The 16,228-nt window shown below is 39.4% G+C and overlaps 1 protein-coding gene across 1 annotated transcript; it reads left to right on the forward strand.

Moving 5' to 3' along the window:
• Window positions 1-593: 593 nt before the first annotated feature.
• On the forward strand, window positions 594-15,166 carry LOC120492916 (CD48 antigen-like). The gene is made up of 6 exons (XM_039691248.2): window positions 594-756; window positions 2,229-2,564; window positions 2,677-2,970; window positions 13,987-14,103; window positions 14,187-14,251; window positions 15,033-15,166. Exons 1-6 carry the CDS (start codon window positions 705-707, stop codon window positions 15,075-15,077), a joined length of 909 nt encoding a protein of 302 aa, XP_039547182.2. The 5' UTR covers window positions 594-704; the 3' UTR covers window positions 15,078-15,166.
• Window positions 15,167-16,228: the final 1,062 nt, after the last annotated feature.

Below are 16,228 nucleotides of genomic sequence, written 5' to 3' on the forward strand. Positions count from 1 at the left end.
GAAAGACTGGATATCACAACTCCGAAAACGTCCGATCAAATTTTTAAATAGGCGCTATATCTTTATGAATAAACCACAAATTTGAGCTTTAAACAACTACATTGAAAACTATTAAAACTACATTTCGTGACACAATAACATTAGTATTTTTAATTTTGCGGCTTTTCTCGTCAGCACACAAGTGACTGAAAGACTGCCGTAAAGGGGTCTGGTCGTACGTGTAGGACGTCATTGACATTTTAAAAGACTTTTTAAAGCAAATAAGTGACTCTAAAAAATCTAACACCCAGTAATGTGTACTTTCTTTGCATCTCCTTTCGAATACAACATTCAAATTGCTAAGATAAAAAAATATAAAAGTGGATTTTTAGGGGTCTAGCTCTTTTACTGTCTATGGTCTAGCTCCATTGCTATTCATTCTGCATACGTCCTGTGAGCGCCCTCATATGGAACCAGAGTGTAACTGAAACCATTTTGAATTTTTATGAGTCATTCTCGTTTCATACAGCGCAATTGCGCTCATGTGTTATTATAATAAAGCCTTTACTTCACACATTCGTATGTGTGAATTATGTTTTACTCGCCTTTAAAGGTCACTTATTCATTCCACGTAACAGCCTTGACAAGAAATGCTGCTTTTCTGAGCATAACGAATTGTAGCCCATAGAGTTATCAGAAATAGTATTTGGATATTTTAAAAGAACATGGGGCACAACTCTTTTTCATTCATTTTGTGTTTACTGCTCGTATTAAATGGTAAGTAGTTTTTTTTTTTATAATTTGGGGACATTTTAATTTTGTGTTTTAGTAAAGCAGGTTTTGCGCTTGTTAATATTTTTTGCTGTTTATTTTCAAATAGCCTACATATATTTTAAATGAATGCAAATATTCCCTTTTAGACTTTCATCTTGAAGATGTGCAGCAGGCTATGACGATATTTAGAATATTAGGGTTTCGTTATATTAATACATTTTATTTAATTGCCGCCTTTAAAAGCGAAAGTTAAAAGCGCCATTAAAAGCGAAAATTACGGAGGAGAACTCCCGAAGGGAGACACAAATGTCTGTATTTAACAATTAACTCTTTCCCCGCCAGCGTTTTTAAAAAAAGTTGCCAGCCACCGCCAGGGTTTTTGACGATTTTCGCTAAATTTGAATGCCCCCGCTGAATATTTTCTTCCATGAATATATGAAGATGATATATATAAAAATAAAGATCTGAGCCTCTGCTTTTAGGCAAAAAAAACGTTTTTATTTTATCTTCATCTGTTCTTTTTTTATTGCCTCTTGAACAGAGGTAGGTTTTGTCAAAAACACAACATTTTGGACAAAAAACTGAGAAAAAGGTATTTTTATCAAACAAGTGTATTTAAAAGCAGAATACATTCAGATGTTGTTTCCTTCATATATAAAACTTTCCAAAATAAATTAAAAACATAAAATAAATGTAAAATATATCAAATTTCCCAGGATGTAAGGGAAATGTAACTTTTGCAATAAAACTTCTGCCTCTGCCTCTCTGTGTTCTACCTGTGAATAATGAATAATTGGAATTACAATAAACAGGCCTAGAGACACACACACACACACACACACACACACACACACACACACACACACACACACACACACAAATACATATTACAATGTGGTAAATGTGCACAAAGAGAGAAATAATTTGACAATTACACCTTCATATTTAGACAGCCACACATAAATGCCTGCACACACACATACATATTATAGTGTCATAATATTATACGATCTATCTGCGGCACGTCCATGGCTAGCATGAACATGTGCATCTCTCTCACTGACTACTTCGTCCCGATCAGATTCAGAATTATCAAATAAAGAGTGATCGGACTCCGAGTCCATTAACCTCCAGTACTTCAGCCATATACCTCTGCATTGTCTGTCTGATACATTCTCACTACTCCACTGTTTGAGACGATTGCAATCTGTTTCTCTAAACAAAGAGTTGCGCAATGAATCATTCAGGACATGCGCGCGGGTCTTCCTTACCGTATACCACCTAAAACACGGATACCCGGAAAATTTTTTCAAATTTTTTTCATTAAACACGGAAAATTCCGTGTTTGGCGGGGAAAGAGTTAAGCATGACCGGTGAACAGTGACATATTAGCACACAAAGCCCATCACATATTTCAATACTTCAAACTATGTTTGTATTGTAATTATGAATCTTTGTTTCTCTTTGTCCTTAAGGTCTATTTGATGCTGTGACTGATGTAGTGAAGTCAGTGTCAGTGATGGAGGGAGATTCTGTCACTCTAAAAACTGATGTTACTGAACTACAGAGAGAGGATCTGATCATGTGGATGTTTAACGTTTACCATTCAGACATTTGCATTGCTGAAATCCACAACCTCATCATCTCTATATTTGATAAAGATGAGAAATTCAGAAACAGACTCAAGATGGACAGTCAAACTGGATCTCTGACCATCAGAAACATCAGATCTGAACACACTGGACTTTATAAACTACAGGTCAGAGTCAGAGGAGGGGTCACTTACAGGAGTTTCACCGTTAGTGTTCATGGTGAGTAAAACTGAGTAAATCATGCCATTTTACTCTCAGTCTGTTATAGAAAATCTTAATTTATCCAAAAATCATTTATTTAGCATTTTCTTTTTTGGGTCTCTTTTCTCAGCTCATCTACCGATTCCTATCATCAATAGTGATTCTTCTAAATGTCTTTCATCATCAAGTCAGAATTGTTCACTGGTGTGTTCATCAGTGTTAAATGTGAGTGATGTGACTCTCTCTTGGTATAAAGGAATGAGTGTGTTGTCCAGCATCAGTGTGTCTAATATCAGCATCAGTCTCTCTCTACCTCTGGATGTGGAATATCAGGATAAAAACACTTACAGCTGTGTGATCAACAATCCTGTCAGAAACCAGACCACACATCTGGACATCAGTCGACTCTGTCACACATGTGAAGGTACGTGATATTAGAGTCAAACGACAGTTCCTAATAAGTGGGTGTGGCAAAGTAATTTAATTCCAATTAAACTTTTATCTGACTCCATTATCAAGAACTCAAATTTAGGTTTGAATGGCAAATTATTGGTCATTTGTGATAGTTTAGCTACGCATTTGATTATTCTGATTAACCTTTGATTGAAATCACACCCGTTCATCCGAATTCAAAACTTTTGAGTTTCGCACCGCATACTCTACTTACTCATTCTAGAATATATTATTTAGTCCACATAGATCTGAACACAAGTAATTAAGGTAAGATTATATCTAACCAGAGGTCATGACCCTTACTTAACTTTGGCTCAATCCCAATTCACCCCTTGGCCCTACCCCTCCATTTTTTCGCATTCACGTCTAGGGGTAGTGTGACGGTCTTGCCTGGGCGGTCTTTCTGCTGGGTGGAGCTGCACAATGGAGATCTGCACAATGGAGATATAAATGTGGAAATAGGGGTTTCACTTTATGGAGAAAGAATCAGTTCCACAGCGTGTCTCATTATCTCTGCTGTGTTTATTTAAAACAGTGCTCTTTCTTTTCTAATCTTTGCGTTGTGATCGTATAGTGAGTACAATTTTTCAGACTGACAATAGGACATTTCCAGTCAATTAATCACAAATCAACTCAATGAAATGATGAGCATATCAATTGAAATAAATGTAAAGAGAAACATTCCCACCTAGTGGCGAATATACAGAATACTACATGAATAAAACAATTAATCCATTAAACATATTATAACAACATATTTTATACACAATACCTGCACAATGGAGATATAAATGTGGAAATAGGGGTTTCACTTTATGGAGAAAGAATCAGTTCTACATAAAACACAAGACAATGCACAGATTAATTACGATTGTGCCACGGATTACAAAGTCAAAATAACTCGATATAAAATGACACACTCGACGCCAAACACATATCAAAAGTTACCAAACATGTTCATTGCAAGATCGATTCACATTGAAGTAGTTTTTTATGCGTTTTGGACACTTTTAACTGATAATTCTCCGACTGCTCGAAAAGTGCAATTTACCCACAGCGTCTCATTATCTCTGCTGTGGGCGGTCCCTATTCCGTACACTAAATGCCATCACGCATCAGCCAGATGGCGCTGTCCCCATTTATGCAGAAATTTAACATTTTACACTCCGTTACATGCACCCCCCTTAAATTATGCTAAACTGGGGAAGCGCCTGAACAATAGAATACAATACAAGAACCAGAAAAAGAGAAACGATGTGAACCTCCTTGACACATTGCAGCGTACAGATCAATTACAAAATTCCTCCAAAGGAGGTATGCAAGTATGGACTGGTACCAAAATCCAGACTTAACATAGACTAAAGAGATGCCCTAAACACCTTTCTTCACACGCACAAGTCAAGGATTTAATTGATTTCTTAAGAGAGAAAAAAAAATATCCACTCAAAACAAAGTCCGACTCATAAATTACCCATGAAAAAGGCTTTTCACAACATCAAAAAGAGAAATCACTGGGGATGATGAATCATGCACAAACTGACTATTCATCTCGTAGATCAATCTTTGTGGAGGTTTAATGGTCCTACCGGCCCTAGTACGGACTGTGCCTGTATGAGAGTGTTTTGGTTGATTGCAAATTACAGGGTGAACTGTATCCGGAACAGGGCTATTGACTACATGTGAAGGTGGAAAAACTGGCGTTGTCAAGGAGTGCTGAGAGGAACACTGATCTAACTCATCGTCAGTAGGTGGACCTTCTAACAAATGTGGAACGTCACAGTCCACTTCAATGTGTACAGAGCGGTCACAGATATCAGAGTCTGCCTTTGAATTGGAATTCTGTACATCCAAAGAACACTGAACTCTGGACAAAGCAACTGAGTCACTGTCATTATCAGGGCAATCGTGCTGATCAGACTGCATAACCCATTGAGTCGTTCTTGCATCACTCTCAGGAAGATCAGGTAAGTTTGCAGTCGAATCACTTGAATGTGACTTAGATGGTAAATCGACCCCATCTTTGTACAGAAAGTTAACAGGGAGTAAGAGATTACGATGCACAATCTTTTCTCTTCCTGTTTCAGTGTCTTTTATCCGATAGACATTAATGGGCGATCTCACTGACATCACTTCGTAGAGGTTGGACTCCCATTTGTCTGCAATTTTCCGTTTTCCACGCTCACCGCGATTTGCCAGAAGAACTCTGTCGCCCATGGTCAAAGGTGATCCCCTAACTTTGCGATTGTAGATCCTTGCATGACGGGTTTGCTCAGTTGAACTGTGCTTCTGTGCAATTTTTGCAGCTTCACCAAGGTCACATTTAAGCTTGGATACGAAATCTGAATACTTAACAACAGCATCATCCCTCAGAACATTTTGGAACATCACATCAATTGGAAGACGCGGAACTCTCCCGAACATCAGATAGAAAGGCGCAAAGCCTGTGGTCTCGTGAACAGTGCAGTTATAACAGAATGTCAACATCTGCAAAGACTGTGGCCACTTGGCTTTGGACTGGGGAGGTAAGGCTCTTATCATGTTCCCTAAAGTTCTGTTGAAGCGTTCAGTGATCCCGTTTCCCATTGGGTGGTAAGGAGTGGTGTGTGATTTATTGACACCCGCCATCTTCAGCAACTCCTTCATCAGTTTGCTCTCAAAACTTGGACCTTGATCTGAATGCACACGCCTAGGGAATCCATAAATGCAGAAGAGACCATTCCATAAATGATGGGCAACCTGCTTTGCAGACTGGTTCTTACAGGGAAAGGCGTAGGCTAATTTTGTGAAATGGGCCGTTGCTACCAGGACATCCACACTCTTTTCACCCTGCTCTGCTGTCCAAAAATCAATGCAGATGAGTTCCATCGGCTCAGTGGTGCATATGTTCTCAAGGGGAGCACGATCTTTCGGTTCAGGTGTCTTGCCAACAATACATCGCATGCAGTTCCTCACATAATTCACTACGTCGCGTTCCATACCCGTCCAAAAGAACCGTTGTCTGGCCAATGAGAGAGTCCTGGAGCGCCCCTGATGACCAGCCACATCATGCAGACCATGAAGAACCTGTTGTTTTAAAGCATCTGGGACAACGAATAGATACAACTTCTTGTTCATTTGATTGTCTCTTTTTACTTTAAAAAGCATTCCATCTCTGATGATAAGTTTAGTCCAATGCTTAAGAAGCCGCAGGACAGAACGAGGCTCACTAGCACGTTCACACTTATCAGGACGTCTGTGTCTCTGAACATAAAAGAGTGCTCTACTCACAGCGGTGTCCTGTTCTTGTGCGGCTGAAAGTGTGCTCACGTTGAGTGCAGTAGTCTGGTCCACATCGAGGAATTGCTGGATGGATTCCACACCCATGAATTGTCCTACACCACCAGGAGAATGAGCGTCAAAAACTGCAGCTACATCCTGCGAGCTCAAAGCATTAGCAGACATCTGATATCTACTGCCAACTTCAGCAGCACTAGAGGAATCACCAGCAGGATTCAGTACTTGACAGTTGGTGGTAAGTCGGAAGGAATCTTGGACGACTTGATCTACAACTCCATCAACCTGGTTGAGCAAAGACTGGTATGGTTCAGTCACGAGTCGATGACTCACACTGGATTGGACAAAAGGTTCCCTGCTCAACGCATCTGCAACTATGTTTTTAGAACCGGGTACATATTTCAGGTCGAAGCTGAAGGAGGCTAGCTTAGCAACCCAGCGTTGCTCGCAAGCATCGAGTCTGGGCTTGGTGAGTATGTAGGTGAGGGGATTATTATCCGTCCAAGCTGTAAAATGACGGCCCTTCAACCAATAATGGAACTTGTCGCATATCGCCCACTTAAGTGCGAGGAACTCTAGCCTGTGAGCTGGGTAATTCATCTGAGAACGTGACAGTGTCTTGCTAGCAAATGCCACCGGCCTGGCCATAGTACTACCTTCTGGGATCTGTGAAAGAACAGCACCCAATCCATCAAACGAGGCATCTACAGCCAGTATGAAGTTGCGTTCGAAGTCAGGGTGTGCTAGCGTTACACTCGTGAGAAGGTCCTCCTTCAAAGTGTCAAATGCTTTCTGGCATTCTGCAGTCCAGTCTGTTGGTGAGAGTTTAACGCACACAGCCTTTGAGGTGAGTTTCCTCCTCCTGAATCTGGAGCCCTTAGTGTCTGTCTTCGAGATAAGATCGAACAAGGGTTTAGCTTTAACAGAACATCTCTCCATAAAATGTTGGTAGTATAACACCATACCTAAAAACGATCTAATTTTTTTAGGGCATGGAGTGATTCCATCAGAGTCCATTAAGTCCACTGCTTGAACATCTGTAATGGCCTTTACTTTCTCAGAGTCTGTCTTAACACCATCTCCACAAGCGACATGTCCAAGAAACTTTACCGACTTTCTCAAGAAATGGCACTTCTTGGGGGAAAGCTTGAGATTGTGGGCCTTGAGTCTTGAGAACACCATCTCCAGCCTGTTGAGTGCAACCTGCTCGTTGGGAGCGAAGACCATGAGATCATCAAGATAGCACAGTAAACTTGTGAAGTTTTTGTCACCAAAGATTGACATCATCATGCGCATGAATGTAGCTGGACTATTGCAGAGGCCCTGTGGCATCCTGTTATATTCATGCAATCCAAATGGCGACGAGAAAGCAGTATATTTCTTATCGTCCTCGTGTAATGGAACATTATAAAAGCCTGAGGTAAGGTCCATAGTGGAGAAGAAAGCATTCCCCCCAAGAGCAGCTAAGGCGTCTGACTGGTGTGGCAGAGGATGGGCATCTTTCACGGTCCTGGCGTTCAACCATCGGAAGTCGGTACAGATCCTCAGATCACCGTTCTTTTTCCACACCAGGACAAGGGGAGAAGCATACTCGCTATTTGATTTTCTGATAATACCCTTCTCTTCCATCTCATCCAGCGCTACTCTCAGCTTCTCGTAATGACTTGGAGGCACACGACGGTACGGGAGACGAAAAGGTTTGTCGTCCACTAGGCGGATCCGATGTACAAAATCTTTGGTTTCACCACAGTCCATCTTGTCCCTTGAAAATATGGACTCGTATTTCTCAATGAGACGAAGTAACTTAATTTTCCATGCTGAGGACACTTCACACGCTGTCAGATCCAGGTCTTTCAACCCCAAATCATTCAAGATATGCACCATCTCCTCCTCAGATCCCTGAGACGCTTCCTCATGTTGAAATTGTTGAATTTGAGACTGAAGGTGGTCACTCTCTGGAAGATCTTCTACTGCGATGCATGGAGAAACGTCTGCAATCTTTGCATTTCTTCTTAATGTCAACACATTATTAGTAGGATTCATAACTTTCACAGGTACCCATCCATCGCCCCATAAAGGCGTAATTACTCGACCAACCATGATCTGTTTAGGGCCACATTTGGATTGGGTTGGTTCCACAAGCACTGTACTTCCCACAGACATTGCGGTGTTGACAGGAAGCTTGCCCCAAACAAGATGTTCACTCTGAGGTTGCAGTATCACACAGTGCTTGAGCTTAACAGTACCTACTTTTCCAGGTGCGTGATCACCTCTCCATCTTTGTGTGTTGGACAGCAAAGAAAGAAACTCTAAACTCTCGTTCTCTCCATTACCGCTTGGAAGTGAGATCAATTTCCAGTAGTCATCTGTATTCTTCAGGAGAGTCAACATGCTTTTGATGGCATTACTGCCCAAGATCATCTCATCTGTCTGTCCTGGAACAATCAGCACAGGTATTATCATTTTACATCCGTAAACACAGACAGACAGCTCATACATTGCAGTCGGTGTGACTCGATGACCACCACATCCAATAATAACAACATCATTGGCAGAACACTTTGTCAGCATGGGAGCACTTGCCAACAAACTAGCTTCAGCAGCCTCGCTGAGAGTGCAGGCCATTGAACCACTGTCGAGTAATGCAGAGAAAGACGGGCCATTTTCAACAGATACAGTTGTGTAAAATAATGAATCAGCTCTGGGGACTCGTTGTATTCCTTGAAAGACAGCAGTTTTATCAGGAGAGACACTGGGTTTGAGCTGCTCAAATACAGACTCATAATCCTGTGAGTCAGAGATGGGAGGGTTATCAATCTGGTCTGTGCTAACCTCCCTTATGCACAGACCTGCTAGTTTTCCTGATCAGGCTGAGGCAATTGTCTCCTCCTCCCAGGACAAAAACATCTGGAGTGACCTGGTGACTGACACTGGAAACACAGTCGGTGCTCACGACAATGTGTTAAGGCAGAGTGAGCAGCATCTTTGCAGATAGCACACGGTAAAGCATCAAAACCTTCAATCCTAGGGAGACTCCTATAAGGCTGGCGTTTTGGAAGAGACTGGGGTCTGTTGGTCAGCAGGACTTTTTCAAGCATGTCAATGACTTTTTCTAGAGCAGATAAATCCGTACTTTTCTGTTGTTGTTCGCACACTGTGGGAGCGGGCACTGGAACTGCATTAAAATCAATCTTGTTGACAGAAACCTTTTCACTTTGGCTACGATGCACTTTACTGATGGCTTTGAAAGACAAATCAGACTGATAGTCGTTAAGTACAGCCTGTACTTCATGTGCTGACCACTTGTCAATTGGTTTGGACCTGAAAGTCAGGGCTAAGTCTTTACTCGGGCAGTGTCTGATAAACATGTGCACTACTTCAACACCGGGCTTGTCAAAGGTTTTACCTTGCTCTCTCAAACATTCAGAAGCAACATCCGCTGCCTTGTTGAGTCTCAGCCAGTAGTCGTATGGATTCTCATCCTCCTCAGGCAAGGTAGTGTAAAAATCAGCAAGTGGGACAGGCGAGTAATGATTACAGCTGAAATGTTTGCGCAACAGGCTATAGACAGAATTTGGACAGACAGTGGTGGCAGAATCACAGTTTCTGATCCAGAACTTGACTACATCTTTTGCTTTTCCACGCAGGTGCACAAGGATTTCATCCACATGTTCATCAGCATTCATACTACTCTTTTTGACAAATGTCCTCATCAGATCCTCCCACTCTTCAATTTCAATTGTGTCAGAACTATCCCCTCTGAATGAAGGTGGCTCCTTGACTTTTCTGTGCTGAATTACTTGACTTTGCGACAGATTAACCATGCCTGAAGTGCTATTAGTAGCCTTAGAATCGTCAGGGTGTTGTTCATTTGTCATGTCGGTGTTCAAGCTAGGACTAAGATGGGACATAATGTTGTCTGCTAACTGTTGACCAATCTGATGGACAATTGAACTCATTTGCCCGAACACATCAGACACACCATGTTCAGTATTAGGTGTTGACGTGCTGAAATCTCTAGACTTTTGATTGACATCTGACTGCATGTTCACTGTATCTGACTCTCTTACTGTACACACCCTTCTTGTAATGCCAGGTCTGGTATCGCTATTCCCAGTATTGAGACTGTCAATTGAAAAGGGAATTGGTACACCTAAAACCCCTCTGCCTCTGCCTACTGGACTAGGAGTGAATTGGTCAGGTAAATATCTCTTGCTGTTACTCATCATGAGCGATAAAATATGCTGCAAGTTCACACACACATATAAACAAACTCAATGTCAATGATAAGAGCGAAATGTCCCATAAACTGAAAAAAGGATAAAGTCAAAGAGTCTCCTGATCGTGAAAGGCTGTGAACCAAAGACGAGCTGTTGAACTGATGACAGGTGCTTCCAATCTTTATGCAGCAGCACGGCGACATCCATCAACTTGCTTGAAGACGCAACCCATAGCAACACAGCGTCATCACAACTTCACGGCACCAATGTGACGGTCTTGCCTGGGCGGTCTTTCTGCTGGGTGGAGCTGCACAATGGAGATCTGCACAATGGAGATATAAATGTGGAAATAGGGGTTTCACTTTATGGAGAAAGAATCAGTTCCACAGCGTGTCTCATTATCTCTGCTGTGTTTATTTAAAACAGTGCTCTTTCTTTTCTAATCTTTGCGTTGTGATCGTATAGTGAGTACAATTTTTCAGACTGACAATAGGACATTTCCAGTCAATTAATCACAAATCAACTCAATGAAATGATGAGCATATCAATTGAAATAAATGTAAAGAGAAACATTCCCACCTAGTGGCGAATATACAGAATACTACATGAATAAAACAATTAATCCATTAAACATATTATAACAACATATTTTATACACATTACCTGCACAATGGAGATATAAATGTGGAAATAGGGGTTTCACTTTATGGAGAAAGAATCAGTTCTACATAAAACACAAGACAATGCACAGATTAATTACGATTGTGCCACGGATTACAAAGTCAAAATAACTCGATATAAAATGACACACTCGACGCCAAACACATATCAAAAGTTACCAAACATGTTCATTGCAAGATCGATTCACATTGAAGTAGTTTTTTATGCGTTTTGGACACTTTTAACTGATAATTCTCCGACTGCTCGAAAAGTGCAATTTACCCACAGCGTCTCATTATCTCTGCTGTGGGCGGTCCCTATTCCGTACACTAAATGCCATCACGCATCAGCCAGATGGCGCTGTCCCCATTTATGCAGAAATTTAACATTTTACACTCCGTTACAAGGGTGTCCCGATTCTTGTTGAGATCGAAGGATAGGGCGAAGGCGTAGGGCCACATAGCCCTCGAAATGAGATTTTTCAGAGGCACACTCCAAACGGACGGCTACGAGAAAGTTCACAGAATGCATCGCAAATCACTGGTGAGATGGCTTCGCAAACGGTTAAACGTTTAAATTGAGCGCCAGATGACACCACCATGCACTTTATTTATTCTTACAATAATACTATAGTCGTTTAAATTCGTAATCGTATAGTAAATGACCTTTCTGAATCAGAAAAGACATCATTTCGAGGAAGGAATGTTAATCACCATGTTTCCTCAAAGTTAAGAGCAGCTGCGCTGAGTGTCAGTCGTTGTCATAGAGAAATCCTGTAGCGGCAGAGCTATCACCGACGATGGTGATGACGTATCGGGTCCATGAAGGGTTTTTCCATTTCGTAGGGGAATATTTCAACCCCTTGGCCCTTGTAACTCTGTTTTAAGGGCCAAGGGGTACACTCGAAAACAAGGGGTAGGGCCAAGGGGTGAATTGGGATTGAACCTTTATCTAATGGCACTTTTTATAACCATGCCGTGGCTTTCCGTGTACACTTTGAATTACGATAATCAGAGGTTGAGGATCACCTCTATTTAGATGCAATAAACAATAAAAAGAAAACCCATTTTTGCCTCTACAGTCCAAGTACGCATGAGTAATGGCAATGTGTAGTCTGAGCTCTAAAACATCAGTTGCATGCCCCTCTGGACAGGAGGGAAAGAAGCCTTCCCCTAACTTCACTCTGTGGGGTGTGGAGACAAATGGCAGTTTGTGTTATTCCTATCTCAGGAGATCAAAGTATCTTATCTTCTGTTTGTCTTACAGATGCTGTTGTTAAATGCATCCCTAATCAATTGTCTGAATAATCGTATATGCTTGTGCGTTTGCAGATCGGTAAAAGGGGTAATCTGGAATCTAGGGCCCCGTCCACACTACTGCGTTTTCGTTTAAAAACGGAGAATTAAAACGAATACGATCTCCGTCCACACCAGCGTTTTGTCTGCGTATTAGAATTGATCTCCGTCCACATTAAAACGACTGAAAACGCAGATCACGTGACCATTCACCAACACTCCCAGACAGCAAACTGACATTGAATCAACGTGGAAACGACGTCTCTCATGACATTGAAACAACGTTGATTTTGCTCATCGAATTAACGTTGAACCAACGTCAGACGCGGCTTTCTTCAAAGCTAAATGAAATCGAAAATTGGTTTGCTTTCATAACGTTGAAACAACGCGTTGATTTCAAGTTGATTTTCCGTTAGTTTTGAAAGAATGACGCATCTTACGTTCTGGTAACAAGTCAACGGTCTGAAGATGATTCAGTGGAATTGGCGTTTGGTGCTGCTTTGTAAAGAAAGAGCGACAAACCACCAATCCAACACATTCATGTACTTGAACGCCATTCTCACACTTTGAGAACCACTGATACTAAGAGTAAGGTATGAGTACACTGTAAACCCTAACAGTCAAAATAATTAATTGGTTTGAGTAGGACAAACTTAAATTCAACTAATTAGTTCAGTCAAATTAATTTTTATGAGTATTTAGCACTTTCTTTTTCTTTCAAGTTCACAGAACTGATATATTTTAAGTAAACTGAACTGTTTCATTGTTTTGAGTTTTATGAAATTATTCATTTTAATTAAGACGAACTTAAGTTTAACTGAAACGGCTGGAATATCTATTTCCCAGCATGCTTTGCCGATGGCACTCAAAATAGTGTAAATGCTAAAATTAAGTGCAATATAATGTTGTTGTTTTTTTGTGAAAAATTAATGTTAAGTGTGAGATTTAGTAGTGATTAATGTTTTGTTATGCTAATTTAGAAGAATTTATGTTAATGTTGGCTTTCGGATAGTTACCATCATGGTGACGAGTGGTGAATTCAGCTTGATTTGAGAGCAAATTATCCCTTATTATGCTCATACAGCAAGTGCCTCTGTGCTAGTAAGTGCTTATAACATACTGTTTCTAATATGTTAGCATTTACTATATCAGCAGATTAGCTTTTAAAGCTAACTAAGTTTATACTATTAAAAGTGATTTGAGTTCTGCCAACTTATTCGGGTTTACAGTGTACTTCATAGATTTAAGTTATAGTAACTAATTAGTACTATTAACTTTATTTACCCAAGTTATCTTAACAATAAGTTATTGAGTTACTTGGAAACAAATCAAATGTTTTCTTATGCTTAAATTGTTTGAGTTAATAAACTTAAATGATTTAAGGCAATCGGTTTCCTCAAACGGTTCAAGTTGAACTAACTCATCAGGTTTTACAGTGTAGTCTCACCTCTCAGATAACACAGGTTGCTTTTGAAATTCAGATCTCCCTGAAGTCTTCCACAGTCAATCTCAACTATGAATGTTTGCTGTCTTTTACAGAAGCGCATCATTCATTTATCATCATAATATCAGTTTTTGTTGCTGTGATTCTGGCTGGGGCTGTAGGTCTGAAATGCTGTTACAACAAGGTCATAGAAGCTGGACACGAACACAAAGGCAAGTATCTGTAAATTTTTTTATAGCTTTTAGATTGAGGTTTCACTGCTTTGAACAATAAAAGAAATTATTTTTTTAAGCAGTTCAGACTGATGAGGACGAGATTCATTATGCAGAAACAACATTTTGTGCACGAAGTGCTCACATGGTAAGACACTACTTTGTACAGTAACAAAAAAATCTGTCTTTGGAAACCTTTAGCTGTTACCACAGCATTCTGTTTGCTTACACATGCGATTTGTGTCATGTTTTTCCTAGAAATCACACAATGTTGCATTAAAGGCACTGCATTTCTTAGTTTCTCTTTTATGTTTGGCCACAAACAACAGGAAATGGAACTAGAACTCTCAAACTTAAAGACTTTAAAAATAAAATGGGGATATAAGAATTTTGGTAACACTTTACCATAAGGTTCATTAGTTAACATTAGTTAACTACATTAGTTAGCATGAACTAATGATGAACAGCGCTTATACAGCATTTATTAATGTTTGTAAACGTTAATTTCAATATTTACTAATACTTTATAAAAATCTTGTTAACATTAGTTAATGCGCTGTGAACTAACATGAACAAAGAATGTACAGCTTTATTTTTTATTAACTAACATCAACGAAGATTAACAAATACTGTTACAAATGTATTGCTCATGGTTAGTTCATGTTAGTTAATACATTAACTATTGAACGTTATTGTAAAGTGTTACCAGAATTTCAGTTCATTTTAATCTATGCTACTTTGATTCAAATTCATTTCAAACTCAGGAACTGAACCCAAAATAACATTCTCATAAAGTTATGCATGCAGCATGTCTATCTATATTTATACACTATAATATTAAATATTCCGTTCCATTTACTTAGTGAACTTCCGTTTTTCTCTAAACTCAGCCCTTTTTTTCTGTTTACTTCATGTCTGTTTTCTTACAGATGCCTGATGGAGAAGATCACACTTCAAGACTTGTTATGAGTTGATGTGTCCCATACAGCTAAAAAAAATAAGAATGTATACAATGCTGTACAATGTAAGCATGATTGGTTTTGAAAATAAATATTATAAGTGCTGTCTGGTGTAAATTTGGAGTTTGGGGTTTTCCTGGACTTTACTTCAATTATATGTTAACAATGCTCAGGTATCCGCATTAGTAAGTACTTCATTCAGGTGCTTTAACACTGAACATATAATAGACTGATATGTGATCCAGGATGAGTTCACTGAACCTTTCCAAGATGCTTTTATCTGTAAATGCATTTCCCATTGGGGAGGACATGTTTCCACAAGTGATTCAAGGTTGAAATCTTCCAGTCCATAATATAATCATAGACAGTGCAAATATTTCCATTATAAAGAAAAATAGAGTGAAGAATTGAGTTCCTGTCAAAGTTTTATCTCCAATTTTATCTCACTGAACCTGACTGCATTCTGTCTCTAGTATCACAAACAACTTGTGCTCGTATCTTTGAAACTTTTAGGATTTATTCAACACGGTAGCAGTTAAATGGAGTCTTTAACAGTCTAATTAGATTACTTTATTGAATTACTTAATCTCATATAAAAAAGTTGAACAATACAAAGGTGGAAACTGATTCTTTCAAATAAATCAATTAAAATTGCATTAATTATTCTTGAACTGACCAGGAGATGAAAATTATTCTGGAACTGACCAGAAACTGGATTTGTAAGGATAGGCTCTTTAAAAGGGAGTATGTTACATTATACATTTCCACATTAGACATTGCTGTTAAATTCAGTATTTTATATAGAATTTTTCTATAGGTTATTCAATGCAATTACTTCATAACTGACTGTAAAAATTAAAGAAAAATTAAAAGTAATCCCTTGCATACTTACACCCAGAAATTAAGGGATTTCCAGACATTTCTTAGATTGCAGATAGAAAGTTCAAATGATTTTCACTGTTCAAATGTTTCTCAAGCAAATTTAAGCAGACTTGAGAACTGAAATAATGAAATTTTACCTAATACTGTATAGTGTCTAGTTTCAAATAAATTAAATATCACAAGCACAGCTGTTTCCTCTTAAGCATTCTTGCGATATTATTATTTTTGTTTTGGTTAGACTAGTCTGATAAAGTTAACAAAAATCTATATTCTACTCCCTGTGT

The sequence above is a fragment of the Pimephales promelas genome, chromosome 2 (assembly GCF_988280905.1).
Source record: "Pimephales promelas chromosome 2, fPimPro1.hap1.1, whole genome shotgun sequence".
NCBI classification, from domain to species: Eukaryota; Metazoa; Chordata; class Actinopteri; order Cypriniformes; family Leuciscidae; genus Pimephales; species Pimephales promelas.

Excerpts from the sequence above, each read along its gene's own strand:
- LOC120492916 (XM_039691248.2), top strand. The coding sequence starts at position 705 with ATGGGGCACAACTCTTTTTCATTCATTTTGTGTTTACTGCTCGTATTA. Across the intron at positions 2,971-13,986 it reads ACTCTGTCACACATGTGAAG|AAGCGCATCATTCATTTATC; the intron begins GTACGTGATATT and ends TGTCTTTTACAG. Across the intron at positions 14,252-15,032 it reads GTGCACGAAGTGCTCACATG|ATGCCTGATGGAGAAGATCA; the intron begins GTAAGACACTAC and ends GTTTTCTTACAG.